Source organism: Phasianus colchicus, chromosome 5 (genome assembly GCF_987193195.1).
Source record: "Phasianus colchicus chromosome 5, bPhaCol1.hap1.1, whole genome shotgun sequence".
NCBI lineage: Eukaryota > Metazoa > Chordata > Aves > Galliformes > Phasianidae > Phasianus > Phasianus colchicus.
Genome location: NC_143440.1, coordinates 9503373 through 9529686, shown reverse-complemented (window position 1 = coordinate 9529686; position 26314 = coordinate 9503373). Strand labels below are relative to the sequence as shown.

General features: G+C 37.2%; 1 protein-coding gene across 2 annotated transcripts in view; it reads right to left on the bottom strand.

Annotated features, from left to right (window-relative positions):
• Positions 1 to 26314, bottom strand: part of GALNT18 (polypeptide N-acetylgalactosaminyltransferase 18) — a 213799-nt gene that overhangs the window by 15276 nt on the left and 172209 nt on the right. For both annotated transcript variants that reach the window (XM_090140422.1, XM_031613871.2), the window contains 2 exons: positions 25744 to 25839; positions 1680 to 1844 (listed from right to left, as the gene is read on the bottom strand). In XM_090140422.1, coding sequence (XP_089996548.1) covers positions 1680 to 1844; positions 25744 to 25839 — 261 coding nt within the window. The remainder of the gene's footprint in view (positions 1 to 1679; positions 1845 to 25743; positions 25840 to 26314) is intronic.

Genomic DNA, 26314 nt, shown 5'->3' with positions numbered 1-26314 from the left:
TGCACACCAAATGAGCTCTAATGTACTTAGTGTGATAAAATGGCAGCAGTATACTGGAGAAGAAACCATTAATTGTCACAATCAGCGATCACTGAATATGTAGACACTACTGAGAAATGTTACTGAAAGGCTATCTAAAGCAATATGTTAGTTCTGCATTCAAAAAAGGTACCAAAAAATCAGGTACAGATACAGCCACAGTGAAACATCCCCACCTTACCCTCATTCCGTGGCAAGATAATTGTTCAAATTGAGAGAAGAAATGAATAAAACTTCACCCTTAAGAGAACAGATTTGAAAGCTGGGATATCTATTCAGATAAGGTGTTCAAAGTCTGCTACGTGAGAGCTACCTTTTAAAGACAAATATCTGACTTATGTTCAAGTATAAGCACAAATTATAGTATGCTTTACTGATCACCATCCAAATGGTCTTTGCACAATTAATATACAGAGGTTAAACTGTACCACCAGTGTCCCAATATACTAAGTAATAACTCGTTAAGTCAAAGAAAAAAAAATAAATAATTGGCTAGCAAAAAATACATTTGTAAACATGGATGTTACAGAAGACATTAAATGCAAGGATAAAATTTCAGTAATGTCGAGCCTCAGCCTAAGGGCTTACATATCACTTAGGTTTTGTTGAGAAAAGACAGCTGCACCATATTTCACAGAAAAGGAGCACTCAACCAGATGCATACAGTCAAAACTGGAGAGGAGAAAACGTGACTATTCAAACTATTTAGCTATTGAATTTTCTCCAGGAGCTAAATCTAGTATTTGTTTTCAGAAAATACTGTAATCTCATTTTATTTGTCCTAAGAAACTGATGTGACAGTACCTGATGTGCTAACTATCTCAGTTCTTACCTTTAGAAAGTCTCACCTTCTTTTAAACTATCAAACAACAAATCTTCAGTTTCTAGCCACTGAAACCTGTTTTGTCTTCAGGATAACCTGTCTCCTGTGAAAATGCTGATGTGCTTTTGAGTCACCCTGCCACATCCTCTTAGCTAAACTGAATAGCTCTGTAAGCATTAAATCATGAAGCATGTTCCAGCCTCAGAACTAGTGGCACTTTTTCTTACAGTTCTCCCTTATATTTCTAAATCATCTGTGAAGTGTGGGATCCAAGCCTGGACTCAGTGTCTCACCATTGCCATCACTGTGAAATCACTTCTCAGATTTTACATGCACCTTTTTTTTTAAATTTTTTTTTTTTAAGCAACAAAAAAAGAAAGAAAGAAAAAAACAGAATTGCAAAATTTTCTCTTCACAAGACGATCAACTGCAACCTACTCTCTCCTGAGGAGTTGCTACTTCCAAAAAAAACATAAACATTTGAAAGCTTTACTTTTCCCCTTCTTAAAATAGGTTAGCTTGCATTTGACTTTACAAAATCACTTATTTTTAGATTGGGATCATTCTATAACAGTAACCATCTTAGAAGTTTATTAGTAAATAATCCACTGACTTCTCTAGGAATATAATATAAGTTTTGTATGCTATTGAGAGAGTTAACATAGAAATTAAACATAAACGTAGCTTGCCCACACTATGCAAAAAAACCCAACCAAACAAGGATGCTTCTGGTTTGTTGGTAAACTGATTACTCACACTTCACATACAGAAACACAGTTTTCTGAACCTTCTGTAATGTTTGCTGAATAAGAATTACCTGAGTAAACTGCCAGTAAAGCTTCATTCTCTTGGCTTTGGCGTAATTGCATTCAATGAGCCTGGGCCTGCTGTTCACATCCACCAGGCATCTGTTGTCATCATCATCAATAGTGGGACTCAGAACACCCACATGGAGCTGCTGATTGCTTGTGTAATAAACATTCTGCAAGGGGAAACACAAACATGATTTGTGGCCTCTAAAAAGAAGCAGCACTTTCACCAAAAAACACGTGGCAAATAGAAACGTGCTGAATAGCAGTAGGCTGACCCTATGGTTGCTTTTAAATTGTTTCCATTCATACAGGAAGCAACGTAACGTTTTAAAATTAACAGTTAACCAACGAACACTGTTGGTAATAGTTAATTACTGAATTTAGTCTCCTAGTCAGTCTGGTTCAGTCTGAGCAGATTCTGCAGGGCAAAAGCAAAATGATGGCCCTGGCTGGGTGAACTACCTACATCTGTTTGTTGGCAAAACTTTACAGAAATAGGACAATTGAATGTAATCGTGCTTAGCAGAAATAATAAGCAGGTTGCCACTTACCTTTCAGAGAGCTCAACCTACCCACTTACATCACTTCACTTATCAGTGGTGACCAGTTTAGAAAAGAAGTGTAGAATTCTCAAATACTATGGGGACAGGCATCTTTCAGTTTATAATCAGCATGTAAAACAAACTCAAGCTGAAGCTGACTGAGATGGTTATTCCTTCTAACTGAGCTATTTCAGGATATTACTTTGCTTATCTAATATATGGATATTATTATATTACTATGAATATAATTACTGTATATTACAGTATTACTGTATGTTATGGTATTTTATCCAATAACATCACATCTTCCAGAATAGAACCCATTATGCACAATATTTTCATTACTATGCTTATCCAATAACTGTATCAGATTATAAGCACACATCTTGTAGAAATTCTGCTTCAGCTGCTAATGAATGGTAAGATATTGGTTTGTGCAGCTCACTAGACAGCTTTTCTGAAAACTATGAACAACCCCCAGCTCCTTTACCCCATCCCCAGAATAGGAGAGTCCCTGAGTTACCATCTCACGATGTACTTGTTAGGTATGCATGTGTGACTTTCAATTAATCATCTTTTAAACTGACCTGCAGGTAAAAGTATTACATATAAAAAACATGCTTGCATTTTATTATTTTCTGTGTAGTCCTATAAAAAGGAGTTTGTATTTGTAATTTAAACAAGTTATTATAAAGATGAATGCCCATAGCAGCACTTACTCAAGCTTTTAACAAATATTATGAATTATGCCAGCCAGTCTGAAGTACAAAATGGATAACAAAGCATTTTTGTTTCAAATGTTTCAGAAGACACAGGCAAAACACCTTACCAGCAATTCTGCTCCTAAAATACTGCAGCAGCAGCATCAACTAACCCAACAGGATAGACATGTTGAGATAATCCAGAAAAGTAATTTTTGATCACTTCAGTACTAATTAGAGTGACTTTGAAATTTTGACTCAGACTTTGAGTTGTGTTCTGCTAAAACAGCAAATGTCTCAATAGTCTTTGTTCAAGGCACTGGAAACTCAGTAGCTAAAAATGTGCTTATTTCCACTGAAGTTAAAATACTGGCTGTCTGCAGATGGAGACAGTCAAAGGGTCTTTGCACTTTTACTCAGGAAAAGAAAGCCTCAGCCAAATACAATCATGCATCAGCAGCACACACACATACTCCCTGCAGAGCTGCTGAATTTCCACAGAAATGACCTTGTTTTGATATTGGTATCAGAGCAGATAATAATAAAATAAAACAACAACAACAACAAAAACAAACAAACAAACAAACACAAAACCCAACTCTCTTATTCTGTAATAAAATAAGCTTCCTCCTTACATTGCATTAATCAGCCACAACCCACTTTGCTATGTTTTTTTTTTTCCCATAATAGTATTGATGCACTGCTATGTCTCCTGGGCAATGGGAAGGGAGCACCATTTTCAGGAAATCAGGTAGGTGAAGAAAAAAGTGAAACTGCAAGGATTCAGTGTTACCATCAGTTATAAACTCACAGGATTTGTGATCAGACAGGTGTCAGAGCCAAAACACAGCCTGAGTCTTACACGCATGCTCAGCTTTGACCACAGTCCCCCCAGGTGCTTTCAAGGTGGAAGAGTGTAGTTTACACACTGACAGGTTGGCTCTGGAGGCTGCTGCTTCCTTCCTGTGTTCCCTCCCCACTCAACAGGTCCAGCTGCCTTCTAGAAACATCCTCAGGAAGCCTAGGCTGGCAGCACATTGAAGTAGTGCAAAAGAATTTGTTCAAAACAAAGATTTGGTGTTATAAGTGTGAAGGTTTGCAGCAAGCAAGGGATTGAATTAGTAGAAGCCTACATACCTGGTGCTGAAGAAAAGTACATCAGTTGCCTTCAAAGCTTGACATATATCTCTGCCAAAATCTTTGTTTCACTTTCTTGTGTGTTTTTTTGTGTTTTGTTTTTTTTTTTTTAAATTTAAGTACAGCTTCATAACTGAATATAACTATTTTTCCTCCAGACAGTAAGAGTTGGTGTAGGTGGTTTTTGTTGTTGTTTTTTGTTTTTTTTTCTGAAAAAGCTTTTCATGCAATTTTCCTCATGCCTTGAAAACTCTATCTTCCAGCTAAAGGACCAATTGTTCCCTAGCCTTCTTTATTTTCCTAGAAGGTCACTATTCTAGGGTCACTGCTTCAGTTTCTGTTTTGATACCACCTGCTACACTCTCTGTCTATCCATATTAAGACAAAATAAATAAGACAAGCAAACTGTGATTGGTACCACATTAATAGGACTAATGAAATGTTTCCCAGGTTCTTCGTAAGGTAAAGAGAAAAGTTTAGTCACGGTATGTTTGTTATCTGTTCTAAACATTTTCTGTCAAAAAAGACAGCTAAAATATGAAAACACAAATGAGAGGTAGTTAGCAGCTAGTTAACAGCTGCACAGCTTAGGACTCTCAAGACATCTTCAAAATAGCAATGAATTATTAAGGAAAATTCAGAATCCTATTTTTCCCACCTCCATTTCAGGTAAACTGATTTGCTGTAAACTATTTTTCTATTTCATATTCTAAATCTCTGAAAAGATTTGCTTGAATATCAGAAAATTCACGTTACAATACTACAGTGAAAACAAAAATTTGTATACTTCTGCTACTCAGACCAGCTCCAGAATAAAGGAGAAGATCCACCCTTTATTTACCACTGGACCAAGCACATCCTTGCTCGTTTTGGGGGAAATTAAGAATTCCATCCCTCTTGATGCAAACTCACGTGGCAAATCGGCATGGAAGAAGAATAGAAGAGTTCATGCCTGGAGTTGCAATCTCCCCCACTTCTTAATTATTGCAGAGCAAAAGTTCATTTATCTCTTCTGTTCCACTTCATCTCCTCCTTGACAAACTCTGCTTTCAGATGTAATCTTAACATTTCACTTGTACAGCCAGCCACCTGGCTGCCAAAAAAAAATTCACCCTCTGCTAAGCTACATCACCAGGAAACACAAGTGCACATCATGTGCTTGTGCTGGAGATGTAAAGCGGGCAGAGCAAAAAGCAGATCTATGTAAGAATGCTCAACATTAGAAAAAACAATTTATGACTTACAAAGGTGAGAGCTGGCATAATGCCCACTGAATCTAGCTGGTACATACCTCTTCGCTGATGTTAGAGCTTGTCTGACTAGATTTGGCTACTGCTGTTTACATGGCAGAACCACACAAAGCATGCTTGTGAAATCCCCAGGTAGCTCTGCAGTTCCGTCACGAGGCAACAAGGCTCTGCTGCACAGCCAGTGGCCAATAGTGGGAACATGTCTGAGTGGTACAGCTTAGTCAGCAAGCTGGCAAACTGGAAACTGCTGTTGTCTTTTCTAGAAAATTACCAACTGGATTTCCATTGCAAATTTCCTGTAGAGCTCGAATGATTTAGAACTTTGGTGGGATGCTCACATCATATACACTTCGCTGCAGTGCTGCAATACAGAACGCATCCTAAATCTGATCAGAGCAATGAAGGCACAAGTTAACTCAGTCAGGTTTTTTGCACAGTAAAAATACTTCACAAAAGTACAACCCAAAATCAGCACACACACACACACACACACACACACAAAAACCAACAAATGATAGCTTGGGTACAAGAGTAAGTAAATGAGCTTTGCTTATTAGGACACAAATATATTGTTTTGTCTTCACAATGATGTGGTGTGGATTTTCTGTTCATAAGCATTTTGCCCTAACAGGTCAAATTTTTATTCCCATTGCAATTAACAGTGAAATTCCAATGAATTTAAGTGCAATGAGATTTTTGGCTCCTGGTTTATTATTAAATTTTGAAGAGCCCCCAGAGTTGATAAAGACCTCAGAGCTGAACTGGGTTTCCAGTTCCAGTAAATTATTCATAGAATTCGGTTTATCATGTAGCAAGAAATTTAGCAAGAAGTTACAGTAAGATGTTCAACTTAACACAAGACAATTATCTGAAGGATAAATTGCCAACTCCCAATGGAATTTTAAAGCAATACACACCAATTTTCAGGCTGAAAGCCATTTGTAATCCTTATGGCAATGTTCCCAGATGAAATCGCTCTGGAGAACTGTACATGACTGTGCATTTATAATGAGCAAACTTAAGGCTCACCAACAGCAGTATTCGTTACCCTGCTTTTGGCATAATTACTGTAAGAGATAAGAAGCCCAATTCTTTATTCCATCTTTGAGCTGTAACTTTTTTCCAATTGAATCCATTAAGTCTTTCAATGTTAGGAGTAATATATTAACATAATAGATCAAAAGTCTCACAGCAGATTCATACTGGAGTATAACTCGAGCTAAAGAGCAGTCTGGTGATTCCAGTAAATCCAGACTGAGTTATGTTATCTAGTACCACTGATGCTCAAATATTTACATTGTTCCTGACTTTTTTTTCCCCCCGGCAGTACTTGTAACATAACTGCATCTCAATGGCAGAACCTTGCTTCCCCAGTATGAAAACTCTCCACAGAATTCAAGTTCATTATGAATAACACCAATATATCACTAGGATCAAAATCAAGTGTTTTTCTATTTATTACTCATGTGGGAAGAGCCTTCTTGCAGAAATCCTGCTATAAAAATCAGCGAGTCAAGGAAGAATAGCATCCAGCAGCAGCTGCTATTTCTACAAGCTAGTAATTTCACATGGAGCAGAATTACTCTTTTTAGACACAGCTGGCATGGTATTAGAAACATGAAACTGTTGTGCAAAATTGTGCTTTGGAACGTACCCTTAGATACTTATATCCCTGTTACTGAGGGCATACAACAAACATCTTGTTCTGTTTATTGAATTCTCCACCTTAAATGCACAGTGACTTTCATATTTTTTAGTCAAACAGTTGTGTATAAATGCCCTGATGTACTCCTATGCTAATTTGTAAGACCTGTTCTGTGTCACAGACACCCAAAGAGTTATCCTTTGCAGTTCCACACACACTTCACATGATGTGACTGGAGAGAGTCTGTGCTGTCCCATAACCACAGTCAATAGCATCACTATGTTTTGTGCTACCCTAAAAATCCTACCATTGAAGGAGTACAAACATCAGAGCACAGGCTGAGAATTACCAAAACAATTCAGAAATGTTCAACCCTTGGCCACAGACCACCCTTTAGAAGATTCATGTTATTTTTCTGAGGTAGGCTTTCCATGATTACAGCCTCATTATGCAACTTTGAAACAATTACAACCACATTTTATTCAAGTCAAGGTTCAGTTCACTCTGAAATTGATCTTACTGGTGAGCTGACAAATAGCTGTATACAGAAGGTAGCAACAATACCAATCAAGATTTAGACTGTAAAGCATATAGGAAGGAAACCACTCACTACTTCACTTCAACCTTTAGACTTGCATCTAGTGACTTAGCCCACCAGCATACTGGCTACTTGATTGTACTCACTCTTCTTCATGCACAAACTCTAATTAACTTCCAAACTCCAAGCAACAATATTTGATTACAGTAAAGCCAAGGTGCTTATGAACTTTAAATGATATAGTGTGATGCTTAAAGCCAGAAAAAATGTTAACGTATTATTTTAATAGAAAACAGACTGGAACTCAGAGCCAGACTTTGTCTTTTTAATTTAAATTCATGAACCTATAGAGCAGTGGAATACCTAATGCTGCTGTTGCCTACTCTGGTATTCTACTTTGATTTTATTTAAAACTACAGCCAAAATCCTTCTTTCTTAAGATCAACTTTGTAAATTGAATAGAACTGCCATTCAATGTTTTTATATATACTTTCAATACTGACTTCCATAGTTTTCCTAATGCTGGTAACTACCGAATTAATGAGATCTGTATAAAGGAAAATTTTGCTTGACTTACTCCTTAAAGCTTCTCTTTGTTTTGCTCTTATTTCTGCAGAACATCTCATCTTTTCTACCAGGAAAGAAAAAAACAAAAACAGAAAAACCATCCCCATGCTTTTGTCCTATCTGAATTTTCCCTTTCAGTCTCCTAAAAATTCTCTATTTACTTTTCAAAGCTTTCTTTGCAGACTCCTACATAATCTTATTTCTTAGCCTGTTTTCTTTTCCATCCACATATACTCATCTGCACACAAATTCACTGTCCCCCAATGCACCCATCCATCCTTGACAGTTCAGTTTTTCTCTTTTTATAAAAGGTCGTTTACATTTCACTGTAAGTTTGTGATTAATTCCTTTAACAGATGAAGGCCTTTTGCATGGCTATTGGGTGGACAGGAATGAGAGCAACTATTTGGACACTGCAGCTTTCAGTTCCTTGGGAACAAAGGAAAGTTACCCTTGTGTACTCACCCTGGAGCATGTGGAAGTATTTCTGCGCTTAAACCAAATTAAACAAAAAAAAACTGAAAAAAGAATTTCTGATGTTTTAAGTAGACAACATCAAAATCAAAGCAAATCCTCTTATAAACTAAAGAAAATGAAAACATTCTTGGCTGTAGAGGATGCATTTCAGGCAACAAAGTCTAGCATTTCAACTGATACTTTTCAGTCTTAATTGTTGGTCTCTACATAGAGACTCACAGAAATTCATGACATTTTATCCAACCCAACTGTATCCTGAAAGTAAAATTTCCTTCCTGAAACATTTTTAAGCCTTCCAAGGTTAAAAGGAGATATATACATGCAGCCTAAGTGAAATACATCTGAAAAATAGCACTTCTCCTGCCCCCCTTGTATCTTGAAGTAGCGTCTCTATTGTTTGCAGGGTGGTGACAGTGAATGATAACCAGGAAGAAAGAATTCAGCATCTAGAATTTAAATGAAAAGTCTGTAAATCTTGACCTCCTGCAAAAACTAGCATTGATCTTGCCTGTGTTCATGAATAAATTGCAAAGTTCACAAAGTTCTGCAAGGAAAATCGAAACGTGTCAGACCAAAATACTCATGCCCCAGACATTGCTTCTTCCCTCTGCTCCTCTTCTCCCCAAGGTGAGAGGAATGAAAATATAACCTATTATATTTTCATCGCTTAATGTATTTGCAGTGCTCACGACTTTTCTTTTTTAAAGGAAAGACAGAAGGTCCACCTCCCTTCTGTCTCATCAGAATCACCTATACATAAAGATTTCTTATCACAAGAGCTTAATAGTCATTAAAAACAAAAAACAAACAAACAGAAAAACCTAAGTAGAAACAAGCAAACAAATAAAGCTGTAGAAAAGATAGAAAACTCTTTTCATATCAAGCAGGACATTAATGCCCATGCAACTGTCCCAGCTGCAGGATGCCTTACTGTGCTTTGCCTAGTGAGCCTCAGTTCTCCTATGACTGCCAGCTCTGTACTGTGCTCCTTGCTTAAATCAAGCTGTAAACCTTGGCAAGAAATGAAACAGTAAATACTCTGATATGCAAAAGCACATTGCTTGGTTGTACACAAATAGCACAATGCTTCTCCCACTTCTTTCATTCATTAAGGATTGTCTTCTGGAGCCTTCAGTCACTGTGAAGACCCACATACAGAATCACGCCTTGCAGGTAGACAGGACAAATAGAAGAGGCTCAGTATTTCTGAGTAAACCCTTATCAGGTGGATGAGTCAGCAAAGAAAAACCAACAGCTCAAAAACCAAGTTGTTTGAACGACCTTCAAGTACAACAGAGAAACCTCCAGTGAATAGCTACAAGAGCTGTGCTAAACTTCAGGCTGCTAAAATATCACTGGGCTATGAGGATAAGCTGCCTCCATCACAAAAGGCAGATTAGGTCTTAGATTTTCTGCTGTATTTTCTGCCTGTCTTGGGAGCCTTTATTTTATTATCGGAAGTAGATTATCCTACAAAGGTATCTGCAGGAGAGAGACAAAGAAAAATCCCTCTGTCCTGCTGTTTGGACTTAATATGAAAACTAGGCATGTAAGTCCCTCGTAATTAAAAGTCACAGGTTATACACAATAAGACAGTTCTTTCAGGACTCTTTTTAGTAAATTAATTTTGTACAACATCTTTTTGATTGTTCTGAAACAACAACAATTACTTCTTTTAGCAGCTTCCTAGTTTGCATATGAATAAAAACACTAAGATGATTACAGTTGTCTATTATAACATACGCCGTTGAGTGATTTGTACTATTTTGCACAGCTGATTCTCCCCAGAGCTCAGATAGATGTCATTGCATGGGCACTCTTGGACCAGACCCTTCCCTCCTCCTCAGGGGACCTTGGGCCTTGACCATGACAAGAAGAAAAGGTACCGGGGAGATACAGCACTGCAGTCCTGCACCATCTACTCTTTCCAACCCAACAAGAAGGAGGGGAGCAACCCTCCTAATTCCCAGACTCCCAGCTCCAAGGCCCACGCAGGCTGTGCTGAAGCTTATCAAAGAGACAAGCTGGTACTCACATTGTCTTCTTTCTGCAACTGGTAGAAAGCTCGTGTAAATCCTGGAACCAACAACTAAGTCTTGGGTACCCAGTGTAACAAGTGACTGCAGATTGTGGGGTCTGCAGTTTCTTGTGGTGGGTTTTGGAAACCCTATCATTCTCAGGTAAAGAGGTGCTGACCTCACACATTTTGAAAGGTATTGGATTTCTGCACAACAGAAAAATTTCTGCTACACTGAATCTCTGCTTACAATGAGATAACTAAACAGGAAAATCTATTTCACTGTGTATCTTTCTCTGTATTGCACACGCTATGTTGATCCGAGTGACTATATAAGGACTCGTGAATTATGTATAGCAAAAACATACAAGAGCATTTGCAGATCTAAGTTTAACTCCAAGCCACCTTGATTATGTTTAACTTTTCCCTAAGAGCAAAACCTGGTTGGAATAAAATGCCATATTTTCAGTTAACAAACTGCTTGTCCAGACACCTCCCTGGTATGCATCTGGAAGACAGAACTACAAATTCTTTCTCGTTTTGAATTTATCGTTTTCTTCCTTCTACTTGCTCCTTTCAAAAAAACAAAAAACTCACCACCACTGTCATCCTCATAAGTAAAACCACAGGGGAGCAATTTGTTAGCAAAATCCCAGTACAGCTCAGTCCATAATTTGTATTTGTCAGACTCACAGTAGAGAAGAAACTTGGAGAGTTACAAATTACACTAACATCTTATTGGGAATTCCAGGTGAAATCTCAGATTCTGCTTCAAGCCAACAAAGCTCTTTCGTTGGGAACTAAATTGCACCAGCCCTAAAAGCAGGTACAATGAAATTTTATTCCTGTAACATTCAAAGAACTTGGGAGATGATTGGAAAGCTGAGGTGAGAAGCTACATTCTCATCTGAGATACAGAGTAAGACTAATGTACCTGACCCTAATACAGCATTGAACACAATCTGAAGTGTTACAGGCTGAATGTAGAGATTTATTGTAATTTTGTGCTTGTAGTCATTGAAGGGAAGAAAAATGCTTTGAAGTCGGGGCAGAAAAACAATCTGAGTCCATGTGGACCTATCTGTTTTTGCATCAAAAGGAAATGAAAAGCACATTCTCATATCTGATCCAGCTTTCTAGCTTTTATTTTACAAAGCCAAAGAGTAAGCTCTGCCATTTTGTATGATTAAATCTTTATGCATGCAGAACTGCTCCTAAACAGCCTTTTAATTTGCATTAATACAGGTTTTCCACTCAGTTGTTCTATCTTTAGGTAACAGGTCAAATTCTGACATCTTTCCCCTAAGCATCTCTTTGTAAGTCCAGAGCTTGTCTGTGCAAAGGAATCTTTTTAATCAACTGGTATTTCTTACATTATTTGCATTCACCTTCACTTGTAATACAAAATGTTTCTTATTCACAAGAGTTCTAGTCTTTATTTACATTAGGCATTTTCTTCCCTCAACAACTTAATGTTAATGAACTCATACTTGTTCAGATTCCAGCATCTAAAAATATGTATATTAAATGAGTTCTTACTTAATAAAATTACTACAGACCTTACATTCTCTATAGTGCATGGGTTACCACACGGTTTCCTGCTTGTAAAATATCTCTCCCACTCTGTAAAGCTGCATTTAAAACCTGATTCATGTTTCATGGGTGTTAGCCAGGTAGCCTTCACTTTGGCATGGACAAAACTCCTTGGGCCAGCCAGATTAGAAATTACAGCTTTTACTCATTGTCCACTGAACCTAAAGTATTCAGTTTATCCTCCACTACTAGCTTGGAAGCTTCATCACAATCAATGTATACACTACTGAACTATATAGTTACTACTGCTTTGTACTGAAGATGAAACACTTTCATGGGTTATTCACTGTGGTGAAAGTGAACTTGTTTGCTTAATCTGTAATTTGCTCACTTTAATTAGCTAAAAAACAGATACTAGAAATATCCTGGTTACCTGAGACCATGGAATGTTTTTCCTGATAGGAACTTTCCTTCAGCCTTGGCCAAACACAGTCATTGACTTCCCAATTTCTCAGATTACAGTGTTTCTTCAAATGTTATCTGCAGTTATAAATGGAGACTGAAGTAGGCAGATTTATCTTTATTTGAAATGAAGCTATAGATGTTATTAAAAATATATTTGGAAACCAGAAATAGGCATTCTGCAGCAAATTGTTAAGCTGTAATTATTCAGTATGAATAATTTTCCACTGAAAGTGGGAAATGAGGTACTTCAGAATATTAACCATGTACATCACACATTGGGCAGATTACCTCACTTGACAGTCGATACTTAAATTTGCCTTGAGTGCTCAAGAAGTTCCCAATTCTCACTGTGCATCATTATGCAAACACAACTACTCCTGTAATATGTGATATTGAATTTAAAAAGGCAATCTAGGAAAAAAAGTGATCTGATTGTTTCATAGATTCTTAAAAAGACTGAGTTCACAGTAACAAGCAAAAGCATAAATCTGATGCTTAGATAAATCCCAATAATATTCAATCTCAGTTTTCTCTAGATTTTGACTTCATGTTATTTTAACAAACCTTGTGAGTTGATAAGCTGCAGTGCTATTTTTTCCTTCCAAAATTGATGCCATCAGCAAGTGAGTCATGGAAATCTCAAAATTTTAAGGCTAATTTCAGAGTTTGGAAGCACTAAATATATATGCAGAATAGAATATTCATGCTGAACAAATCACTGCATCTTTAGCACAAAAAGAGCAGTGAAGCTCCAGTGTTCGCAATCAACGTAGTATCCAGCCAAAAAAAAAAAAAAAAGCTAATGTTGTAGTAACATCTGAAAGATTTAAATACATCCATCAGCTTTTTCACTTGGTATGGTCAGCCATTTGAGCAGATAGGCTTGGCATAACAGAGGTATTGCTGTATACTTTGTTTAATCAACTTATAAAAAATAAAAAAGGAAGGAAAAGGCCATTGATTTCCTGAGTGAAAATTACTGTTATTTCTGAACTCAAAATTCAGAGATGGAATCAAAATTCAAAAAAGGTCCTAACTCTAATCACCACTTAGTTGACATGTTAATAGATTTGATAACAAAAAAAAGGACTATTGGTTGTCTGTTTTATGCTACAGGCTGTATCCTTCCACCTACTTATCTCTAAGTTCAGTAACTTTTGATTTATTAAATTACAGCTTCCAAAATGCTCTCTGTTTTGCTGACTCCAACCACTACTGTCAATGCTTGTGATAGCTAATCATCTGCTTTTATATGACTAGGTATCCTATTCCTAATCTGGATCTAACTGGATGTAATTACTAACCATTGGTTCCTGACACAATGCTAAAATAAAGTCTTAGCTTATTAAAGTTTCATATTTCCTTAGAAAAGTCCTTCTAATCTGTAAATGTAACCACCTTTAGACTGAAGTCAGTTCTTGCTAAGTGCAGTGTGACTGTTGATTCCAAATAAATTATTTGTCAGACACAGCTCTTAGCTTACAAATTGATGCTGATTTTTTTTTCCCAGTTATTTGTACATATTCAATCGAGATTTTACGTGAAGAAATAACTTCTCGATATTCTTTCCACTTCCAGATTGGACAAAGATAGATAATGAACAAAAGAAAAAAAAAGTCTCTTTTTCACAGAAAAACACTGGAAACAATCGTTCCATAAACATTTCTGCAGAACAGCCTTATTTGTAAGTCATGCAAAATACAGGAGAAAAACCAGCTGAAATTAAATAGGTAATCGGAATTTGGATGAATGCTGTAAAAGTAATATGGCTCATGTAATTACAGAGGGAGTTAAATATGCTTTCATGGGGACTGAATTTGGTTCATGAATTCTAAATGAGCCAGTGGACGACTTCAATTAATAAAACAACATAATAAAATTATGAATAAAACTAAAGAAATTGTAAAGTGGAACACTTTTGTCTACTGTATTAGTTACTGTCTCTAGCAGTTAATCACTTCCAATGAAAGAATTTGAGAAACAAAACTCTTCAGACCTTCGGAACTTTGAAGAAAAAAATGATGTATTACAACATGAATCAAAAGTGTTTAAATCGACAGCCATCCAACATTTACTACATCAATCTCCAAGTGCAATACATGTGTAAGAATAACTGTATTGCTTTTCTGCAACAACTGGTTTTAAAAACTGCAGATTGAAAGAACAATTTCCAGTTAAAAAAGACATCTTTAAAATATGGGTAACTCTAGTAATTGCTACATAATATACAGATCTACAACTCTGATCTACTCCAAACTAATGCACTTAAAAAATACAAAATGCTCAATTAGTGCTTGTTTATGAGACTGCAGGTACCCAACAAAACTGTTTTATTTTTCCAAATGCATTAATTAAAAACGTTTGCACCTTAGCAAAGAAAAGCTTCCCCCTTATTTTTTTTTTGTTTGTTTGTCCTACGTATTTTTGAGATGAAAATCAACTGGACTTCAGAAATTTTAAGATCTATTCCATCTTTCAGAGAAAAAGTGAATAACAAATACTTCAAATCGGTTCCAAAGCAGCATAAGAAATATCAACAGGCTGCAGGTGTATTGCCTATGAAGAGCCACTTAAAACATTTTTGTTAAAGGAGAGAGAGAGAGAAAAAAAAAAAAAAGAAGCACGATTATACCTCCTCACAGATCACATCGTGTCCAAGGCCAGATACAGCCATCACCTCCATGTGCAGACAGGAGACACGGCTTCCAGCAGTCCTCCAGCTACTCTGCTGTCAACATTTTAGTACAAATGAAATCTCAGAGGAGCTGCTCTGTCTGGACATGAGACACACCTGTAAGTGGAGGAAAGCAGGCTGCATGCTGGGGAAGGCAGAGGCAGTGAGAGCCTGTTCCTTGCTGCGCTGCAAAGCACAGCAGGCCTGCACACATCCGCTGAAGGGATCTCAAGGTGTCTGCAGCCTTGGTAGAGCACAGCTGATGGTCTCATGCCAAAGAACACTGTTTCATGATGCTGAGCTCTAAGTTGTATTATTTCCTAAAGGTATCTGATCCCTCTGTGGCAATCCCTCATTACTTTCAGTAGGGGAAGTAGCTCTCGCTGCTCCGCACAATGTTCATTTGCAAGGAGCCAGGGTGAGATTTCTGACTGGGCCAACTTCAGACTCCCAGCTCAACATATCAGCCAACCACTGCAGAAGTCAACGGCACCTTTGAAGACAAAACAGCCAGCATTTTCTGGAGCTGTCAGCTCCACACGCTTTGATATCAGCTCACTGGGTATAAACTACTGTAAGCCCACCCACCAGAACCAAGCCAAATATGAAAGGCACAGTGAGCTTTAAATGGTTCAGTGCTCAGCATGAAAAGCACGCGATCTGTATCCAAAATCTAGTGCCAGATTTATCATCTAGGAGCTCAGCAGTATTTCAACTTCATGTTTTCAAATATCTTAACTCCTTAAAATCCTCTTGGCCAAAGGTATCCATGAATAATTTGCATTCTACAACACAACAACAACAAAAAAAAACTGCTAGAAAATGTAGGTACATTTTTACTTCCCAAATAAGTTTTGAATGATTGTATAATAACTCTAATCTTTTCTAAATTAAAACAGTACATGAAAAGCTCTGATAATTTTAAATACGTGGGCACTATATCTGCTCACAATAGTTTGTTTCAATGACATTTTCAGTGCAGTTTTTTCTTACTATAGACATTCTGATCAAATAGTATTGAAAAAGTAAACTAGAGAGGAAAGTTCTTAGTGCAACCACCACAAGCACAAGCAATCACGATTACAGTTTTTCAGTGATTCAATTTCAGTAAAATGCAAAGATGCCAAAAGACCTTAAGTAGCCTGAAAGACAACTCCTTCAACACTGCACTCAACCTCTCTTCCTGCATCAGCCTCACCTTTGTAAAAAATGCTGAATAAATTGTTTCCAGTCAAACTATAGAGGCAGTAGCTGTATGTTCCTTTTCTTTTATATCAGCAATGCTAAACTAGGATTTCATCATAAAGAAAGGCAATGGAATTCAAGATGAAGAAGATAACCCCAGGGCTTAACATAAAAATTAAAACAGTGGAGAAAATATGCAAGATCATGGTAATATGCAAACACTAAGTGAAAATGCTGCATAAAGTATTTTACAAGTTCCATGAGTAATCTTCAAATGGTAAAGTAATATCAATGAACCAGTATTTCTTAAAAAGAACAAAACCAAAAAGCTGAAAAGAACCACCAGATTTGTAAACTGTACGGAGCAACAGAAGTGTTAATTTATTCAACCTGTACTTTTCATGCACTAGTATTCTTCACATTCCCCTGGGTGCCTACAAGGTTGCTTACTACTATCTTTTGCTGACATGATGAATTATTCTTTTCTGCAGTAATGTGATGAAAGCTAAGTTTATCAAGTCTAGGTAAATTACATCAGAATTTTTGCCAGCTGAAATTTCTATTACCTCTGCAGAAATCTTCCTTCTCTATGTAAAAGCTTTCTAATAGAACATTTTGATCATGTTTTCTGACATTACTTCTGATCAGCATCTTCAGTGTTTCCTCCCATTAAAGAGCAGCTTATGTGTCTGTATCTTTTCAGCACACCTGGTAACATACATAAAATTGCATCAATACCCTGCTGTAAAACATTAATTAGTACAGCTGGATTAGAAGAATCCTTTTTCTTTTTCTCAGATTGTTATTTCCCTTTTATTTTGAAGAGTGAAGGACTGAACAGATACAACATATTCTGGACAACTGCTGTTACTCCTGTGATATGTTGTAGCTCTGAGTTCTATTTGATTTTTTCGAACACAAATCATCTGTGGCACTTGCCAAGCTACCTATGATTCTTCTGTTGCTTCCACCTGTGCAAAAGAAGCAGTTATTTCTCAATCAAAAAATGCTTATCACTTACTTGATTTTAATTTTAAAAAACCTCTGTTGCCTTCAAACATTTTGGCTGTAGGTTTTCAAGGAATTTGATTTCTTAGTTCTTCTTTCTCATCCGAAATATTCATTTAACTCAAAAGAATTGAACTACTTTTTGAATCCTTGCTTTTTAACTATACCTCAGGTCTGGAAACATGAATGTCAAGATTACTACTTCAGACAGGTGACTGCTTTCAGTTCACAGATATACTGTAGTATTTTCTTTCTTCATTATACACAATCACATTCAACAGAGAATCCCATACACTAGGCAAAAATATAGATTTCAAAAGCACCTTAGGTAGTCTGTATACCTTCTATTTCTAGTCCACTCTATGAAATCTTTTTTTCTTCAAAACAAAAGCATTTCTTATAGGTTATAGAAATGCTGTAGACTCAGATTAAGAAAATCAATGCAATTCTTAGAAAAAATGAATATTTTTCAAATATTTCATTTCACTATAGTTGGACTTTCAATTCCAATTGATAAGTTATCTCAATTCTCATAGACAAAAACAATATTTTACACTACATAATTTAATATATAAAGAAAAGAAAAAACAGAACTATGCATTCATTTATTTCCAAAGTGAGGGACGCAGAAGATATTTCCTTTGACCTAGTTCTACAGCTGTTATTTCTTTATTTTGGTTTTCAATCACTGAAGTTGAGCACAGAAAATGACCTGATCTAGCTTATGTCTAAAACCTGCAGGAGGACCCCTTGTGCTCACTCTTCTGAACGTGTCTTTTACTCTGTGTATGGGGAATGCCATTCCTTCATTACGTCTGATAAATTAATAAAATGAATACACAGTTTAGTCTCTAGTCCCACTATTTTAACTATCTATGGTCAGCTGGAAAATACAACGTGTTCACTCAGACAATTGACATAGTTATCAGAGCCGTGCACGTATTTCACAAGCCAACAGTGCAACACCACTGTCTTTACCCACACACAATGATCTCTCTTCAATTTTAAGAGAACCTCCATACATGGAAGTAGACATTTGAATGACATAAGTGACACAGAAGTCTGGGTAACTGGTCATGTTACCTGTATCAACAGTAAGCCTCTTGAATCAAACCACTGAAAATACAGAAATACTTTACTAATGGCGATGGTTCAGTATAAATTTTGCTCCAAAACTAGAAATGTCATTAACAGATTCTCTCTCTGTGCTGAATTGAATATTGAAATTTTTTTCCATAATCAAACTTAGAAATACATGACTAAAACAGGAAATCCTATACATTCAAAATTCTATATAATATCCAGCTAGCTAGCTAGCTGATGTACCTGCCACACAGTCTAAAGAGGCAACTTTAGAAAAAGTTTGCTGGACTTAACTTCTCAGGCATACATCAGAATAACTGCAGAGGACTAGCACCAAATTCTGTTTCCATTGCAATCAAGGTCACAGTTTCTATTAACTTTATTCTGATCAAAATCAGGATTTATGAACTGAAAGAAATTATGAGAAATTTAAATAGCCTCAATAAACTACTCTGCAGGAATATCTTATGTAAGACATTAATTGCCATAGCAATTAGGCCCTCTACAGAATATATTTAAAATAAAAATTTGAATTCATAAATGCTTATAATCATCCATGCAAGGCAGTTTCACTAACTCCATGAGTCACATTATCTTCTATTACTTGTATATTTACCGAACTGAAAAATCCCAGATTAAATCTTTGCTATTCTATTCCAGGAACATTTACTGTGCAAATACCCCTGTTCCCAGAAAGCACATCACCTGTGCATGAAGTTAGTGCCCAGCTCTTTCCTCAAGACTTAGTGAACAGATGAAAGGAAAATAGTAAGCCTAACGTCGCACTGTTTCAGAATCAGGCAGTTCATTAAGAGAAGCACAGAGTTCTACACAGTAACATATAAGACTGCAAGGAAAAAGAATGCACAGCTGTAAGAACATCAGATGGCTACACCACAAAGCACACAGGGCTTAACACAGTGCCCAGCACAGTGTGAGCACACTGTAGCCTGCTGCATGCCCTCCTGTAAGAACCAGGTGGACCAGCTAAGCTGCCACCCTCTTGATGCAGCCACTTAATATAAACACTGAGGTGCTCACTTTGCCTGTATGAAGAGAGGAAAGAGCTATTCTCTCTGCCACACAGTGTGACTTTTCATCACAAAATATTTGGGCCAAGACACAATTGGATGCTTTGCACTGTTCAGTTTCTGTACTTCCACACACACAAAAGAATTATCACAAACCACATAATTGCTAAATTCAAACCATCATTGTAGCGGGTCCTTAAATAGAAAGGGTGTTCTAAAGAGCAAATGTGACATTGACTGTCTTGTACACAGATGCTGAATATGCCTAACATTTACCTTGAAGACAAACATAAACAGCAATCCCATTTGTGAGTGACCGACAGCTGTTAAAACAGCTGCTGTGCTGCTTTTTTATTTCTTAGTAAAGCCTCCCTCAAAGTGTTTACTGTAGACATCTCATCTTCAGGGCAGTGATTTTTCAAGTTTGAAGGCTCAGTCATTGATTCAGTTCAGCAGGCTCTGTTCTGTTCGGCATTATTCCCTGACAACCACCAAAATGTGTCAGTATTGGAAGCTGCTAGATGTGGGGCCTACTGCTCAATGACTTCCTTACACAGAGCCTTGATAAGCAGTACTTACATGCTTTACACACTCACTTAAAAACTTGATCCTACTCGTTTCTAAGAATACATTTGGGATCTAAAATAATCATTATGTTTTGAAACAAATTTCCAGCTGTAGGAGAAAATGAACATGTATTCATCCATAACTCAGCTAGGGATCTGAGTCATCACAGCTATGTGCTGCTCTTAAACTTCAGAAATTCCTTTATCTACAACTATTTACGACAGCACTGTATTGTGGTGCACTGTTGGCAGCAGAACTGAAACTACCAGGGAAAATCAGGGGCAGTACTCAGGACTTTTGTGATATATATTTTTTTAAAGTAAATGGAGAGGCGTCATGGGAAGTCTGAACTGTACTGAAGGATATAATCACATTTTATCAATTTACTTCCCATTACAACACGGTATATAATCTTGGTCAGAGTACTTCAGATACATGGAAATCCACTCCCCTAAGCAGGCAAGGGTAATGTTTCTGTGTCCAAATTCTCTTAATGCTCATTCTGACAAAGCACGTGCTTATTCTCGCAGCATTCTTAGCACAATGTGAATTTCATTACACACAGGAATGTCAGGAAAATTTTTCACACTGGAAGTGAATTATTACAATTAAGGTTCCATGAAAACTTAATTTTGAGATGCTTATATTTGTAGCATCTCAATAACCTGAAGATCACATTAGTTTTACTCTGGAGATTCCTAAACTATTCTCTGAAAATAAACTGACCCCAACATATTTGCCAAGAAACTTAAATTATTTTGGTAGTTATTTGATGAATTGATTTTTTTCTGGGATTTGCAAATTGAACTGATATCTGTTCACTGTTCCACTGAGAGTCATTTTTAGTCCTATGTATTTTAGTAAACAAGTTAACAAGTATCTGTCTATGAACACACACCACACTAAAGAAGTACAGTGAAGAAAAAATATTTTTTTACGAAAACATACCTGAATAACATTTAAAAAGGAGCACTCATAAATCATACAAAGGGCTTTTAGAAGTTCAAGAGCATTCTTGTAACTCCAGCTTCCAGTACGTCACATGCTGTGCTTAGAATACAACATTAAGCTTTCAGGTCAGAGCCTCATACAGTGTCAGCTGGTGCAGCTCTGCTTATTGTCATGGCTTCCTTCAGTGGAAAAGCAATAATTTACACTGGATAGGGCTGTAGTCGTTGGTTTCTGAGTGTCAGTTCTGCAATCTCTTGCAAGAATATGAAAGGATATGAACTGATGTCCCTTCTCACCTGCATTTCTTTTCTAGTCATTCTCCAAATCTAGTCTTCTGACACTGGCCCTTACCTTAAATTCTTCAGAATCTGTTTTATGTTGACTTTCACATCCCTGGATGAGCTTCCTGATTTAACTGCTTACCAGCTGAGAAAGATATGAGCTAGAAGCAACTGAACAAGGGAGACATGGAACTGCCCATTTTCCCTTCAATCACAAGCACTTCTCAAGGTAAATCTACACCTAAAATCCCACTTCATTGACTGATGGTACTTGTTTGTTATACAACAGTTATGAAGTCTGTAATAATGTGGTGTTTCATTTACAGCAAAGAAGCTTCCAAACACTAAGGAGTAGATTTAATGCATGTGACACACTGTTGTCAGTCTGCCTTTAAGATTACAGGCCTGACTAAACAGTGATCTTAGACAACACCATACATTCAGGTTCAGGCAGGTCCCAGAATTAAGAAGACAATTCACTGAAGCCTGAGGCATGTACTTTCTGCAGCTACAAGCAATCATCTTTTCCGAGCAAAACTGGGGCACTGCTGGAAATGGACATTTCTAAGGTCTAAACGTATTACTGAGCAGTGGCCTTGCTCCTTCCAGTTCAAGAATTAAAAGAGTACCTTAATGCTTTGATGCATGAACCACTTAAGAAGAAAAAAATCCCCAACACCTCACACATACTTAATGTTTTGCACTGTTCTGCCAAAACTTTTGCTCTGTCTTCCAACTTTTTCCTTTACATTTCTCTCTTCTCACCTTTTTTCTTAAAGTCAGTCCACCTCCCAGTTTTCTCCTGCTTCTCTCTATCACATGAAAGGGGAGTTTCATCCTCACATCCCCCCAGATATCTCCACTGTACCCTCTTTGGCCAAGAACAACTGTAGGTCACTGTGCTTTGCCTCTGAGCTGTTCTCATGCAAGAGTGTAGTAGGAACCTATTTTAACTATTGCTTTTCACTGTATTACTATTGTATGGGAACTGCTGAATCACGGCCTGAATCTCTGATTGATCACCTGAGGCGAGCAATGAGTCAGCCCTGGGAGCATAGGTGAAATGCCTTCACCTGTGCTGCCAGAAGGGATGGAGCCTGGCTGCACCTCTCCTAGACCCATTTAAGAGCTGACTACCCCTAGAGAAGGATTTTTTTCTGGAGATCCCTCCTCTGTAGCTTTATAGCAAGCTGAGGATATGGGTAAGCGTTCTATCTATTCTCTTTTGGTATAATAAGTGCTTAGCCAAACTTTCTGGTATATTTCATAATGATAACATCTGTACATTCATTGATTACACAACTATATTCTCAGTACTGTCTGCAAAAGATGAAGTATGGGCTTCAATGTTAGGTGCACCAATCCTTTTCTTCTTCACTGATGGCTTCAGTGATTTCTTTCTTGTATGAAACATGCTAAAAACAAACAGCAGCCACACATACAACTCCCTAACTATTACTTGATGTCAAATACCTCATCTATCCTTTTTCCCACACAAGAGTACATAAACATTTGAAAGAAGGCAGTGGAAAGAAAAGGAAGTTACTGCTTACAGCAGCTTAAACAGCAGAGGTGGAAACAGATCTTGGCAGGCAGATATGTTAAGACGCATTTAGGTGCAGCAGTGCAAAGTTCTGCATGCAAGCAGCACATGCTAGCTCTTAAACAACAAGTGATAGAGCTGCGACAGCAAAGTTTTGCACCAGAGCCAGTAATGGTTTCACCAAAACCCTGACTCATAATACTCAGCATTTTTAACTGATGTGTTTTATAAGAACTGCTAGATGGGCAAAATAATCCCCTCCATAAAGCATTTTGCCACTATTAGAATAAAGCTAGCATCTTACCAGTATCTTTTACACTCACTAGCTGGTTCACTAAGATCAAACAAAATACTTTTTCAAATATTTCCAATATGCTAGTGGAAATGCAAATAGCTGCAGCTCTGCTTAAACAAGAGATTCTATATGTGCAATGGAAATCTCTTAGAAGCATGCGAAATAGTTTTTGTTAGAGCTATCCCTATTACTACCATAATTCCTCATGTAGAGAAAGACTGTACTCCTCTTACAAAGTTCTCACTGATTACATTGATCTTGCTTGCAACGTGGGTTGCTTCTACATGGATTATTTTTATTTTCATTCGTTATAAAGTAGTTAAATACACAACAGTAGGAAGGAGACAATTAATTTTGCAACTATAGAAAAAAAAACAAAATATTTTCCCTTGCCCCCTTCTCTGTCAATTATTAGCCACCATTTCACTTTCACAGATCTTCAGCTGACTTTCAAAGCTAGTTCTTGATCTAGTGAATACTAAGCCTAACTAAATTGATACTTTGTTGCTGTTATTGTTTGCCTCTTAGCTGTAATTAACTTTTCCAATTGGATTTCACAAGTATGCCTATAGTATGTTGTTATCACAGATGATATGCTAAGAAGAATGGCTCTGACTTCTGGGTGAAATTACACAACTCCTTAGCTTACCCTAAGGACTACCTTAAAAGCACGCTGAAGGCAAACAGAGTTTGCTTCATAACTGTGTGACAAATAAGGCACAGCCCATGCAGTGAATGAGTCTGATGGATTGGATTTTCAGATATTTCAGTCCTCATAATTCATAATTTGCTCAAGCATGATGCCACTGGGAATCAATATTAAAGGTCCTTAGTGAAGGAAGTCATTACAAAACACAATTGCAGCATGTGTAACTTGGCAAGAAAGGACAGAATTCATCTGCATTTCACCAAATTCATGTTTTCAGCTCACCAGGATATCCAGGTACAGGGAAAAAGATTATTTTTTGTCCTATGTTTATATCTGAAATGCTAGGATGATTTATTTACTGTATAGTCAAATCACATAACTAGCAATTCCAAGGGTAAAACCACATTATTTAAGTGAAGTACACTTTTGAGAAAGTGAATTTAAAAAAGCAGTTGGAGCAAAAAATAATTCAAACTGGAGGCACTTCTCTGAGTCTTCAATCACTCTCACAAATATGTTTTCTTTGTGTCACTTTTGCTTATGTTACTTTCCAGAGTTATATAATTTGTATTTCCATCTTTGACAAGCATGTTTTAGACCATACAAAACGTTATTTTTACTGTCATACTTGCCTAGAAAAACTTCTACCTATGTCCAGACACTTGGCTGCTTGGGGAGATACTTTATCTTTAACCTTCCATTTTCTAAGTTATTAAGTACAGCTGTTGTGCAAGACAATAGAAAGAATTCAGAGCATATTAGAAGCAGTTCATTGTTCCAGCCTGACCAGATCACTCTGTAGGGCCTTCCTGCCTTCAGACAGACTGACATTTCCCCCCAGCTTGATGTTGTCTGCAAACATACTGATGGTGCACACAATCCCCTCATACAGATAAGCAATCAAGATATTAAGCAGGATGTGCCCCAATACCAACCCCTGGGGAACACCAGTTGGGACCAGTCACCAGCTGGATTTAACACCACTCAACCATCACTCTCTGGGCCTGTTGTTCCAACTGGTTCTTTACCCAGCAAAGAATGTACCTGGCAGCCCGTGGCTTGGACAACTTTCCCAGGAGAATGTTGTGGGAGACAGGTTTTGCTGAAGGCTAGGTAGACTATGTTGACAGCCTTTCCCTCATCCACCAGGTGGGCCAGTTGGTCACAGAAGATCAGGTTGGTCAGGCAGGACCTGCCTTTTATGAACACGTGCCAGTTGGGCCTGGTCACCTGGTTTGACTGCACATACTTTGAGATTGCACTCAAGATGATCTGTTCCGTAACATTCCCTGGCACTGAGGTCAGGCTGACAGACCTGTATTTCCCCAGATCCTCCTTACAACCTTTCTTATAGACAAGGGTCACGTTAGCAAGTCTCCAGTCATCTGGGACCTCTCCAGCTTATCAGGAAGAGTAAAAGGACAACAGAGAAGGAACAAAGGAACTTCTAAAGAAGAGATCTGACAAGAATGGGGTCTGGTTTTTGACACAGCTCTATAGAGTGAAGAAGTTGGCTGCATTTCAGATTTATGAAAATGAGACAGTAAATACATCAAGAGAAAACTCTGCTTCAGATAATGTATAACCAAACTATGAATGTGCTCATGGATGCACATAAAGTACTTTAAAATGCATTGTTTCATTCATACAACACAGTTAAAGAAGTGAATGATTTGTTTACCAACAAATACAGGTCAGTGCTGGCTCTCCTATTTCTTAAATTCTTTCAAAATGAATAAACAAACTTCTTTGTCAAAGTGCTAATAGATTCTCAACTTAAAGCAAAATTAATATTTTAGATTTCTGTAAAAGAGACACTGAAAGGCATAAGGAAGACCATTGCAGGAAGACCATGACAGGTACAAGATGGTTCTTCTTAAATACTCTACAGAAAGCAGCAGCAACATATGACATCATTAAACAAACTAACCTGTGGTGTCATTCCATGGCAGATATACATGATTGGGATATTCTCTGTGTCTGGTCCTTGATCAAGGCACAAATCATTTTTCAAGGAATTCTGCAGCTAAAATAAATAAAAAGAGATCAAGAAAGTCATAAGACCAGAAAAAAATGTTATGATTGTATTATTTTCTTTGAAATAAAATTGTATGTATTTGTAATAAGCGAAAGTAAAAATAGTTGTTGAAGTGAAGCTATTTAAAGAAAAAGCAGCTGGACTAAGTATTTCCTTGTAGATTGTCTAACACTACTAATCTCAATAATGTTTCACAAGATTTCAGGGAGCATCAAAAAGCCTTCAGAGAGCAATTATTTATATAGAGAAAAATTCTTTATATGAAGTCTCTATAAAATATGTAAATAGTAAGTGTTCTTCTTAAGGTACACCTGTATATGCAGGCTTTTTATTTCTTTTTATTTCAAACCAGTGTGCAGGTAACTGAGGTGTACAGCTATAGTTTTAAACACACTAATAAAACTGATTTTTAGAATATCTCAGGTGAGTCTTCTGATTTCTGGAAATAATTCAAATCTCCCCT